This window comes from Barbus barbus (assembly GCF_936440315.1).
Source record: "Barbus barbus genome assembly, chromosome: 17".
Lineage (NCBI taxonomy): Eukaryota > Metazoa > Chordata > Actinopteri > Cypriniformes > Cyprinidae > Barbus > Barbus barbus.
In genome coordinates this window covers 9797243-9810309 of record NC_136745.1, presented here as the reverse complement: position 1 = coordinate 9810309, position 13067 = coordinate 9797243, and the positions used below count along the sequence as shown (strand labels likewise).

Here is a 13067-nt window from a genome sequence, read left to right as displayed (position 1 = left end):
ATGATGAGTACACTTTTTAGCAACTATTCATTTTTGGTTAACTAGTCCTTTCATGGTGATGGCCCCTGTTGAGTTGGTTTTCGCTGAAAAACCACCAATTGACAACTGCGACTCTCAACAATCTCATTTGAGTTTGACTACAATTACTGTGATTTTTAGAGCTAGACAGCATCATATTCTTTGTAAGAAAGAGAGCATTCTGCCTTTTGTATTCTATGGTCTGATATTAGTTGGCTCGATCCAGTTTGATGATTCTAAAATGTCCTGTCAAGTTTTTAGGGTGAAAGAAAGGACAGGAGTGTCATGACAAATAAATTCTGACATAATGCAGAACAGGTCAATATGATTTCAAATCATGACCTCAAATGTAATTAAATGTCTGGAAAAAGAATTTGGGTCACAGTGGGAGTTTTGCAAAATGACAGACTGGTAACAATCAATCAGTGATCGCATCTGAATCTGGACCATTATATGGCTCGAGAAGATCTTCTTTATTGGATTGAACTAATTTAATTAGCATGACATCATTCATCGCTTTAGCCAGCTACACTTGTATTATTCTGAAAATTCCAGCATGTAAATCTGTGGAATCTATAGGCCTGGTGTGCATAAGATCCATCATTATGATTTACTGGTGGAACTCTGCTCACAGCACACCTGGGCTTCGAGCCAAATGTGCGGAAAGCAACATATTAATTAAGCTCAAAATCTGGCATAAAAAATAAAGCTCCCTGGTGAGAGTGAGAACTGCTTTCCACCTGCCGTGCCACGTTTCTGAGGCTAAATATTCATCATTTGTTGCTAATGAATCACTGAAGTAATTTGATTTCAATTTCCTACATAGTGAATGTTGGATTTGTGAGGGTAATTTATAATTACATTCAACCTGAGTAACATGCAGTTAAATTAAATTAGAATTCAGAAATTATAAATATGCCTCAACATTTCTTTCCCATGTTGATTTTAGTGGCCACCACTTAACCATGGATATATAAACATGCATATTAATAATAATAATAAAAAAGCAGGTAAACAGGTATTTTTTTTTTATTGTTGTTGTTTTTCAGTGAAATATGAAATCATTCTTAAATCAAGCTACTTTTACCTGAGAAGCAAAATTATGTAAGACATAAGATTTTATATATATATATAAATATATATGTGTGTGTGTGTGTGTGTGTGTGTGTGTGTGTGTGTGTGTGTGTGTGTGTGTGTGTGTGTAAATACACGTACAGTGCTTTGCGAAAGTATTCATACCCCTTCATTTTTTTTTTCATGTTCTATGTTGCTGCCTTATGTTGAACTGCTTTAAATAAAAAATTGTCCACATCAATACACACTCCATACACCATACTGACAGAGCAAAAACAGAATTGTCACAACTTCGCAAATTTATTCAAAATAAAAACAAATGAAATAAGTACATTGCATAAGTATTCAAACCCTTAACTCAGTACTTAGCTGAAGCACCTTTACAGCACCTTTACAGCATCTGGCAATTATCTGCCATTCTCACCTATTCACCGCTCTGTCAGGTTAGATGGTGTCAGATGCACATTTTTTTCGTGTATAAGCCACTCTTGCTGTGTGCTTAGGGTCATTGTCCTGTTGGAAGGTAAACCTTCTGCCCGTCTGAGGTTCTGAATGCTCTGGACTGGGTTTTCATTAAGGCTATCTCAATATTTTGGTGCATTAAGCTTTTCTTCTACTCTGATGAGTCCCTGCTGCTGAAAAACAGCCCCACAACATGAGGCTGCTACCAGCACACTTTACTTTTGGGATGGTACTCTGGAGGTGATGAGCAGAGCTGGTTTCTTTCAAACATGATGCTTGGAAATGAGGTTTGCAAATTCCAAGTGTGCTTTCATGTGTCTTCACTGAGGAGAGGATTGAGTTTGGCCACACCGGCATAAAGTACAGACCAGTGGAGTGTTGCAGCTATGTTTGTCCTTCTGTAGATTTTTCCCATCTCCACATATGATCATGGAGTTCAACTACAGTGACCATCAGCTTCTTGGTCACCACACTACCACACCACAGTTTTGCCAGGAGGCCAGCTCTAGGAAAAGCCCTGGTTGTTTCAAACTTCCTCCATTAAGGGTAACGGAGACTACATGCTTCTGTGAACCTTCAATGCAGCAGAATTTTTTCTTTACTCTTCCCCAGATGTGTGGCTTGACGCAAACCTGTTTCTGATCTCTACAGGCAGTTTCTCCACAGAGAAATGTAAAACCTGTTTTCCCTTTGAATTAAGAGTTTTCTCCTTGATTTAGGTGTAATCTCCCTTAATTTTTTATTTTTCTTAATGCCATAAGTAATTTTGCTTCTCACTTAAATGTATCTTGATCTAAGAATGTTTGTGTCAGTCCTCTGTCCTGTGTGTCATGTGTTCCTGCCACTTGTGCCCTTATTTGGTTTGTTTCCTGTCCTTGTCTGATGTAATCATTAGTTTATTCGTGTCTAGCCGTGTCTGTCTCATTATGCTGTGTATTTATAGTTCTGTCTGTTCAATGTTATTTGGTCTGGTCTACTCGTTACTCCCCGGTGTTCCTGTCTGTGTCTGCCTTGCCTTGTCCTGCCATGTCTTGCCGTTATGTTGTCAGTAAAGTATGTTTTCTGAGTTTACCTCCTCGTATGCGTGTTCCTTGTTCCTCCCTCGTGTGTACACCGTGACAGTTTGGATATTTGCCAATAAAATTGTTGTTAAAATGATTTTAACAATGTTCTTGTTTACATTTCACGTTTGACTTGGAAGAGAGCCCATACTCTGCTATTGTTAACTAAAACTAAAACTATTAAACTATTCAATTATTAAATAAACTAAATAAAATTAAACTAAACTAAATAAAATAAAAACTGAAATCTGAAAAAACTAAATTAGAAATATTGCCCTGGCCCACAACTAAAATAAATATTTTAGGTTGAAGTACTAAAACTGAAATAATAAAATAAATAAATGAATACTATTTAATAAATACATTTTAGTATTAAATACATTTTAGTATTAAATAAAAAAATTTTTAAAGTTAAATAAAAATATATTCTAGAAAATAACAAAAGCACAAAATAAATAAAACGTAAACATTTAAATAAAAACAAAATAATAAAATGAAAGCTAATTCAGAATAATATCAAATAGTATAACACACAAATAATATTAAAATAATACTGAAAGTGTCACTACATGGTCTCAAACCACAACTCACCAGATGCACATACGGAACGAAGTATCCCAGCACCGCTGTGGCGACGCCGAATGCCCAAACCCGATAGGTCAGCACACCAAACACTCGCACGTTAAAGTACTTCCTGATTTTGGCCAGGCCCTTCTGCCACCTGCTTGCCGACTCCAGGCCAGACAGGGGGTCTCCGTCCATTCCCATGCCTGGCATCGGGCACATCCCACTGGGCATGAGTGGTTTGAAGGTGAGGGCCAGCAGCGACTGGACCAGCATGAAGATGCTGAGGATCTGAAAGGTTCTGGGAAGGCCCAGCGGTCCCATCACTTTCTTGAGCAGCACAGGGAGCCCCATAGAAAAGAGGCTGCTACCTGCCGTCACCACGCCGTTGGCCAAACCCAGTCTCTGTCGAAAATAATGCCCCAGGATCACCAGCGATGGCTGGAATGCGAACGACGATCCACAGCCGAACAGTATCCCATATGTGAAGTATCGAAGACCCAGCGTGCTGAGGAGAGAAGAAAGGACGTCAGTCTGACAAAAGAACAATGCTGATGAAAGGCTGTAGAGTTAAAACTATCACCTTTATACCCTTTTTCACTGCTAAAGCAATTTCTACCATCCCAGTTTAATTCAAATAAGCTATAAATATGTTTATAGAACTTTTTGAATGAGAAGTGCCCTTAATTGTGTTGAAAGTGCAATTTTAGTATCATACTATTATCTATAATATTATTATTATTATTATTATTATACTATACTATTATTATATTACTATTATAGTTTTTTATATTTTAAATGTATTTTATTTTTATGTTTTTAGTTTTCCTTCTAATCTTTTTTTAAATATATTAAATTAATATAAATGATTTTATTAAATGTAAGTGTATTGTTTTGTCATTTTTATTAGTCAGTTATTTTTAAATGTCTATATAGTTTTTTAAGTTTTAATTTTTTGTTTAAATTTATTGTTGTTGTTTTTTGATATTTTAATTAGTTTGTTTTTTTATTTTAATATATCTATAGTTTTTATTAGGCTTTAGTTTTAGATATTTTAGTTCTATTTTAGCATTTTTACTTAAATAGAAACAAATAAAAAAAAGAGAATTTTTTCTAGATAAATAAATAAAATGTTAAAGTATGTTAAAATATATATATATATATATATATATATATATATATATATATATATATATATATATATATATATATAAGCAACAATTTAAAAAAATCTGTTTTTCAACAAATTGTTTTTATATGGTTTTAGCTTTAGTTTTTAATGAACAAAAACAATCCTGTAGTGTACTTGAAACTATATTATAAAACATCTGTGTGTGCACATTATAACAATAATACAGAAAGGGCCATTTAAGTGTATTTAAAATAAGTCCTACTTAACTTAAAGAAAGCACAATAAAACGCATTATATTTAATGTGTTATATTGCATTATATTTCATTTAAATCTAAACTACACTAAAATATTTTTTTATTTAATTGCTATTAACATGCATTTAAGTGTCTGAAAATAATGACATTCAGAGAGCTTTTCTGTAAAAAGCACTCTTTTTGAAAGGAAGGTTTTTCAAATATCCATAAGCAACTTCTAAAAGATAGCTGCACACTAACTAAAGTCATACAAGGTGCAGGATTGATATGAGCACTTTTACAGCAGAACTGTTGATTTCTCATATTTTTCTCTCCTTATTAAACTGAAGCATTTCACTTCCAAAGGACCTGTGACTCCTGAAGCCAGAGAATGTGCAACACAGGGCCAGCAGGACACATTATTTGGTTAACAACCAAACAGATATTAGTGTAAATGATGGATTGTGGGATGGAAGAGAGAAACTCAACCCTGCAGGAGACACTTGTGTTCAAATCACGAGGAAGGGAGGGAAATAGATTGTGTGTGTCAGTGTGTGTGTGTGCATGCACTAGTTATTATTATTATTATTATTATCATACTATACTATTATTCTATACTACACTCTCCCGGACCATCTGAGGACACCACAGTCGGTGGATGCTTTTAAATGTGGTCTTAAAACCCACCTTTTTAGCAGTACTTTTGCTTGAATTTATTTATTTTTTATTTGATTATTATCTGTGTTTTTATATTGTAGCACTTTGGGATTTTGTTGTAATATAAAGCGCGTTACAAATAAAAATGTATTATAAAAAAAAATATTATAGTTAGCGTTTGTGTTTTTTGAGTGTTTCAGGCTCTAAAAGCAGCAGGGCAGGCTGAACGTTTTTTCCAACCTTTTTTTAACAACAGCGAGAGCTTTTTTGGCTTGGAATAAAACCAGCACTCTGTCCACAAAGATCTCAGAAAAAAGGTACTGTGAGAAAACAGCAAGAAGGAAAATAATGCAGGAAAGGAAAGGAGAGAAGAGAAGAGAAAGAAAACAAAGATTACATAAATGTACATGTCCTGCTGTCCTACGTGTGTTTGTGTTTGTCCTTTTGCTTAAAAGACTGTCAGCGTGTTTCTGTAACCTCTTATATAAGCACACTTAAGGAGTGATTTGTCTGCCTCCATCACTTTGACCACAGCATTTCTATAAAACGCAACCCTACCTCCAAAGACATGAACGCACAAAATGAGTGACAGGAGACATTATTGACTGACATCTTACCCTTGTAAAAGAGAAACAAACAAATGTGCCACACACTTTGAAACATTTTTGTCTAAAAAGACAAAAGTACAAAAAAAGGGATCAAAAAGAGAATCAATAACATAATACAAAATGTTTTAAAGGAAAATATTGTTTTTGGAAATATCCATAAGAAAAATATATAATGTGAAAATATTTTACAGAAAATGTTTTTTCGATAAATGCACAAAAAACACAATATAATAATTATTATTTTACATAAAAATACTGTTTAGGGACATTTTTTTTATTTAATTTTGTTCTGCATGCATATATACATATATATATATAGTCATGGCCAAAAATATTGGCACCCTTGGTAAATATGATCAAAGAAGTCTGTGAAAATTAATCTGCATTGTTAATCCTTTTGATCTTTTATTTAAAAAATTCACAAAAATCTAACCTTTCATTGGATAATAATAATTTAAAATGGGGGGAAATATCATTATGAAATAAATGTTTTTCTCAAATATACGTTGGACACAATTATTGGCACCTCTAGAAATTCTTATGAGTAAAATATCTCTGAAGTATATTCCCATACATATTCACAATTTTGAGCACTCCAGGGTGATTATGAACATGAAAATATCCAGCCATGGCTTCCTGTTTCACAGAAATATAAATAGGAGGGAAAACAAAGCCCAAATTCCCTTAATCATCCATCACAATGAGAAAAACCAAAGAATATATTTATGATGTGCAGCAAAAGATAATTGAGCTTCACAAATTAGTGAAGTGGCTTTAAGAAAAGAGCTAGAGCAGTGAAAATTCCCATTTCCACCATCAGGGCAAATAATTAAGAATTTCCAATCAACATAAAATGTTACGAAACCGCCTGGAAGAGGATGTGTGTCTATATTAGTGATGCGCGGATGAGCTAAAATATCTCCCGAATCCGCTGCTTCAAATAAATTATCCACCCACCAACGCACCTATATTTTAGTCTGATTTAGGCAACCGCACCTGACCCGACCCGCACCCGATCGTCACATTCTGGGTTTGTATGGTCATGAAAAACCCGGAAAAGTTATGGAATTTTAAACAGCAATTTCCAGGCCTGGAAAAATAAATATTATTTTTGGAAAAATAAATAAACCCAGAAAGTTTTGGAAAAGTCATGGAAATCTATTTCACAATCCTCTGTAGATAATTAATAGAATTATATTAGATAATTAGTAATAGAATTATGTTTAATTAGGTCCTGAATTTCGGTGCGGGATTGCGCATATATCGCATTACTCCCACAGCTTTCAACTTTAAAATGAGGGAAATTACTGCAAAACATTTATTCAATATAGCATTAAGGTTAGATAAGTAAATAAATCCACACAAACCATCAGATCAAATCAGTCATTTGAAAATAGCGTGAGTGATTCAGCTGTACCGCGTCTTCTCTCTTTGACCTTCTCTTCACATTTGCGCATCTAGAGCTGCTGCACGCTGCGATTCAAGACTTTAGCTCACATTTCGGTACAGTTGACAGAATTGTCAATTTCCTAATCGGTCATTGTTGCATCGTCACAAAAAAAAAAAATTTTCACGTCTTTTTAAGCCACGTCGGTACTCGCGCTCTCCAGAGGCACTTTTCTGTGCGCTCAAAGTCACATCCACAGCATCAAAATGGTCGTCCTGGCGAGTATCCTCATAAGCACTGTCGGTTTTGTCTTAAGTTAATGTAAACAGTTGCGAATGAAAATGCATGTATATAAGTATTGGATCCGTGAAAGAGGTCATGTGACAGCAGTCTAATAAAGCTCTGCCGTCTGTCATTAATGTTAATCAAACAACAAAAGACAGAGGAAATCCCTCGCTGCTCTTGACTAAATAATGTTTTGTTGAATAACTTTAATGTTAATTTACACTTTATTCAAATTCTGTAGCCTATTTAGAAAATGTAGTTAATATTTGCATCATTAATGATTTATCTTATACATCCGCAACCCACCCGTAAATAATCAGAATGCATTTTTTTATTACCCGACCCGCGGCTTATCCAAGGCTATCTCACGGCAATTTGTACGTATTTTACGAGGTGGCTAATTCATTCGAATTCGTACAACCTCACTCGTACGATTTTGTACGAATTGTCTAAACCCCAGTGATGGGTAGGTTTAGGGGTGGGGTTAGGTGTAGGTAATTCGTACAAATTCATACGAATTGGCAACTCGTAAAAGACGTACGATTTAGCAAATATCATATGAATTTGTACGAGTGAGGTCGTATGGATTCAAACGAATTAGCCACCTCGTAAAATATGTATGAATTGCCGTGAGATTGGGCTGGATTATCCGCAGCGCCCGCGGATCTAACCGTCATCCGCGCATCACTAGTCTATATCATCCTAATGCACGGTGAGGAGGAGAATTTGAATCTCTAAAGACTCTCCAAGGACCACAGCTGGAGAATTGCAGAAAATAGTTGAGTCTCGGGGTCCGAAAACAAAAAATATTGTCAAACAGCCCCTACATCACCACATGTTGTTTGGGAGGGTTTCAAGAAAAATTCATAACTCATCCAAAAACAAACTCCAGCATATTCAGTTATCAGACACGACTGAAACTTCAAATGGGACTGGCTTCTATGGTCAGATGAAACTAAAAAATGAGCTTTTTAGCAGCAAACACTCAAGATGGGTTTGGTGAACACAGGGATAAAAAGTACCCCATGTGTACAATGAAATATACTGCTGTATTTTTGATGTTGTGTGCCTATATTTCTGCTGGAGGTCCTGGACACCTTGTTTAGACACATGGCATCATGGATTCTATCAAATACCAACAGATAAAAAATCAATAAGTGACTGACTCTTATAATCTTATAATGGGCCATGTTTGAATCTTCCAACCGTACAATAATCCAAACACAAACCTCAAAAACAACACAAAAACGGGTCACTGAGCACAAAACCAAGCTTCTGCTATGGCCATTCCAGTCCTCTGACCTGAACCCTGTAGAAAATGAGTGAGGTGAACTGAAGAGAAGAAGCACCAACATGGAGCTGGGAATCTGAAAGATCTGGAGTGATTCTGGATGAAGGAATAGTCTCTGATCTCTTGTCAGGTGTTCTCTAACCTCATCAGGCATTATAGGAGAAAATTTAGAGCTGTTAAACTGGCAAATGGAGGTTTAATGGAAGTATTGAATAAAAGGGTGCCGTTAATTGTGGCCAATGTGTATTTGAGAAAAACATTTATTCCATAATGATATTTCCCCCCATTTTAAATTCTTATTATCCAATGAAAGGTTAGATTTTTGTGAAAAGATCAAAAGTGATTAACAATGCAGATTCATTTTCACAGGCTTCTTTGATCATATTTACCAAGGGTGCCGCTATTTTTGGCCACATCACATATATATATATATATATATATATATATATATATATATATATATATACAGTGTATACATATATTGCATATTATATCTGAATTAACTTTGAAAATGCTAAAGTAACACGAAAACAAACTATGTAGATGTGGTTAAAAAAGCATTTACGTTGCGAAGGAACTGGTGAGAAGACCGAGGAAGGCCACAAAAGCTCCGCAGACGGCTGTCTTCCGGCATCCAAAGTGATCTGTGAACATACTAACCACTGGAGAGCAGAAGAATATCATTCCCATCGCCAGAGCACCAACCCATGCTGGAGAAAGAAAGAGAAAAAGATCTGATCAATAAATTGTGAAGTACATTAACCTGATTTTCCATTTGCCAGACTCAAGGTTGGAGCATTGCTATCATAGATATGTACTGTATACATATCTATGGCTGCAAGGTCATTCTGAGTATTTTTAGTGCATTGCTATAATTGCAAGGTGTTTTTTTACTGGCCTACAGTCTCAACGGCTCAGTCTAAATCTGTGGGATTGTTTGCCTGTTTAAGCCGTTAGAAAAGCAACAACAAACCTCTTTTCAACAAACTATGCAAATCCCTAACCATAAGCAAGACAACAGAAAGCCTGTCAGCACCACTAACAGGGGCACTGTAATGGGGGGGAAGGTTCCAAGGGCCCGGTGAGGGAGAGCGGGCGTTCTGCCCATGACCACTAAGATCACTGACAGACTAACCAGCTTTTGTTCATAAGATTAATTTATGTGAACAAAGTTTTCTCATATGATGAATGTGGAAAAACATCCACTAATGCGACGAATTTGTATAAATCTTGAAAATGTCCACAATCTACTTTTCTAACGGATCGTGCCCCTTTGTGTACGTATGTAAATATATCCGCACATATTTTAGTAAGCAGGACATTCTAAAGTTATTAATGTGTTAGAGTGACCAAGAAACATGGATGAATAAGAAAATAAGTGTGATGTGGTTGATATTAAAATGAGCTGTTAAAAGCCGTGAAAGAGAATCAAACCCGGTAATGATGCGGACACATTAAGTATATTTGGGTGTACGCCTAAACAAATACACACAAAATATGTCAAAATGCCCGCTTTGGTGAGCATTTACATAAATACATTTGATTAAGTCTTCAGTAAATGTAAACAACAGGGTGAAAATAGGATGCATGTCAGTATATCGCTCTGGTTACTCACCTAACCTCGATTCCCTGAGATAAGGGAACGAGCGTTGCGTCGTCAAATTTCATTGATGAGTGCTAATGGGGGAAACTCCTGTTTACTCTTTTACTGAAGCAGATTGGTTAACGTCTGTGTACTGCACAAACCAATGGCGCTTGAGCCTGCCTAAGGAGGGGGGGGGGGCCCACTTGCTAAATAAATCGGCCCAAAGCGCCATTTAATCAGAATCAACGACTGAAGCAACAGCCATTGATTCGTGTGCAGCTATAGCAGGGCCAGTTACGCAACGTTCGGTCCCTTATCTGCGCGGCCGGAGAACGACCTTACAGTCATTGGGTCCAAACTCAAGACAGGAAGCACTGATAGATAGGGCTTGCAAGTCACCCACTCGCTTGACCAACGCTAGGGCCAAGAGCAGAGCGGTTTTGAGCATCATGACCCTTAAGCCAGCTGTTTGAAGCGGCTCAAAGGGAGGGCCCTTGAGGGCCCTGAAGACTATAGATAAGTCCCATGTTTGCACAGTCTTAGGGCGAGGAGGATTCAACCGCCGAGCACCTCTAAGGAACTTAACAACCAACTAATTTCTAACAATAGTTTGGCCTGCCTCGGGAGAATGATTCGCAGCGATAGCTGCCACATAGACCTTAAGCGTAGAAGGGGTACGCCCCTTGTCCAGCAACTCTTGTAGAAAAATAAGCACGTGGGACACATTACATGAAACCGGATCCTGGTTAAGTGCTGAACACCAGTCGCTGAAGGCTGACCACTTAAGAGCATAGAGATGCCATGTGGACGGAGCTCTAGCCTCTAAAATGGTATTGGCGACTCCCGTTGGGAGTCGATCAACCTCCCATTGAGCGGCCAGACATAATCTTGCCTTGCGCTTGTGAGAGAAGATCTCTCCACAGTGGAATTGACCACGGTGCTGCCGTCAGCAGCTGGATGATCTCTGGGAACCAGACTTGGTTGCTCCAGAGAGGGGCCATGAGAAGGAGAGAGCACTTAGTTTCTCTGATCCGCCTGATAACCTGGGGTAGCAGAGCGATCGGAGGGAATGCATACAGGCGGGTGTTGGGCCAATCGTGGGCCAGAGCATCCCTCTGCTTCGAAAAATAGGATGGGCAGTGACAGTTGTCTTTGGAGGCGAAGAGGTCGACCTCTGCCTTGCCGAAGACTGACCAGATCAATTGAACCGTCTGAGGATGTAGCCTCCATTACCCCGGAGCTACATTGTCTCTTGACAACATGTCCGCTCCTTGGTTCAATTTGCAAAGCACATGAATCGCTTGTAACGAGAGGAATTCTTTCTGTGCCCAAAGCAGGAGACGTTGAGTCATCCTGTGAAGGGGCGTGACCTGAGGCCACCTTGGTGGTTGATGTAGGCTACCACTGTTGTGTTGTCCGACCAGACCAGGACATGATGTCCTCTTAAGGCTGGCAGGAAGGTCTTCAGGGTCAGACAAACAGCCATCATTTCGAGGCAGTTGATATGCAGGCGTCGTTCATGGGTCGTCCAGGTGGTCGAGCAACAACGACCTGTGAGCGATCAGTTGCCGTTCTGAGTCGGCCAACACCAGCCAGTCGTCGAGGTAGTTCAATATGCGGATTCCCATCTGTCTCAGAGGGGAAAGAGCCGCGTCTATGCACTTTGTAAAAGTGCGGGGGGCCAGGGACAGTCCAAACGGGAGGACTGTATACTGATAGGCCATCCCCTCAAACGCGAATATCAAGAACGGTCTGTGACGGGGCACTGTTTGGATGTGAAAGTAAACATCTTTCAGATCCACAGACAGGATCCAGTCCTCGGCTCGAATTTGCGCGAGGATCTGCTTCAGCGTTAACATTCTGAACGGCCGTCGAATGAGGGCTCGATTCAGAAGTCTGAGATCGAGGATCGGTCTGAGCCCACCGTCTTTTTTGGGAACAAGGAAGTAGTGGCTGTAAAAGCCTGACTAGCTGTCCGCTAAGGGGACCGTTTCCACGGCACCCTTTGCAAGCATTGTGCGTATCTTGGCTCAGAGAACATGAGATTCGTTGTCCTGCACGAAGGTCAGCACCACGCCGCGGAATGAAGGTGGCCTGCGAGCGAACTGGAGCGAGTAGCCTCGTTCTATGGTCCCTAGAACCCAGCTCGACACAGCTGGGATGGCCTTCCAAGCCGATAGCCGGGAGGCAAGAGGTTCTATTTTTATTAATGACATATCTCCGCCCGTAGGGGGAGAAATTACATTTGTGGATTTTTTCATCGAGGGCAGTCCGCCTTGCGGGGAGCTGATCCTCGTGAGTGATTTTGCCTTCAGTAATGACTGTTTGCTGCCGGAAGGGGGAGAACAGACATGCACGAGAGGTTTTATTAATGACAGTTTGTCGCCAACAGGGGCTCCCTGAACTCGCTACACTCGCTAAGCGTCATTTGTAACAGCGCGCTTGGAATTTGCTCAGAAATTTGCTCTTTTCCTCGCCAGATGGCCGCAGGGGAAATCGTTCACTGCCAATGGCTGGATTCGACGGCGGGAGTGGTGAAGAGTAACGTAGAGCAGGTAAGCTTTCCTAGCTTTTTTTTTCCGCTTCTTGTAGAATCAGCAAAGAGATGGTCTAGTCGCTGAAGGAGAAGATTCTGATGAAATGGTGCTTTGGGACGACTTATACCTGTATAGCAAGTTGGCTTCCCCTCCCCCCCTTAGGTGGGCTCAA

At 38.8% G+C, this 13067-nt stretch overlaps 1 protein-coding gene across 2 annotated transcripts in view; it reads right to left on the bottom strand.

Moving 5' to 3' along the window:
• LOC306883712 (monocarboxylate transporter 8) overlaps positions 1-13067 on the bottom strand; it is a 58267-nt gene that overhangs the window by 23909 nt on the left and 21291 nt on the right. For both annotated transcript variants that reach the window (XM_079439125.1, XM_079439126.1), the window contains exons 2-3: positions 9339-9483; positions 3207-3687 (exon numbers count right to left, since the gene is read on the bottom strand). In XM_079439125.1, coding sequence (XP_079295251.1) covers positions 3207-3687; positions 9339-9483 — 626 coding nt within the window. The remainder of the gene's footprint in view (positions 1-3206; positions 3688-9338; positions 9484-13067) is intronic.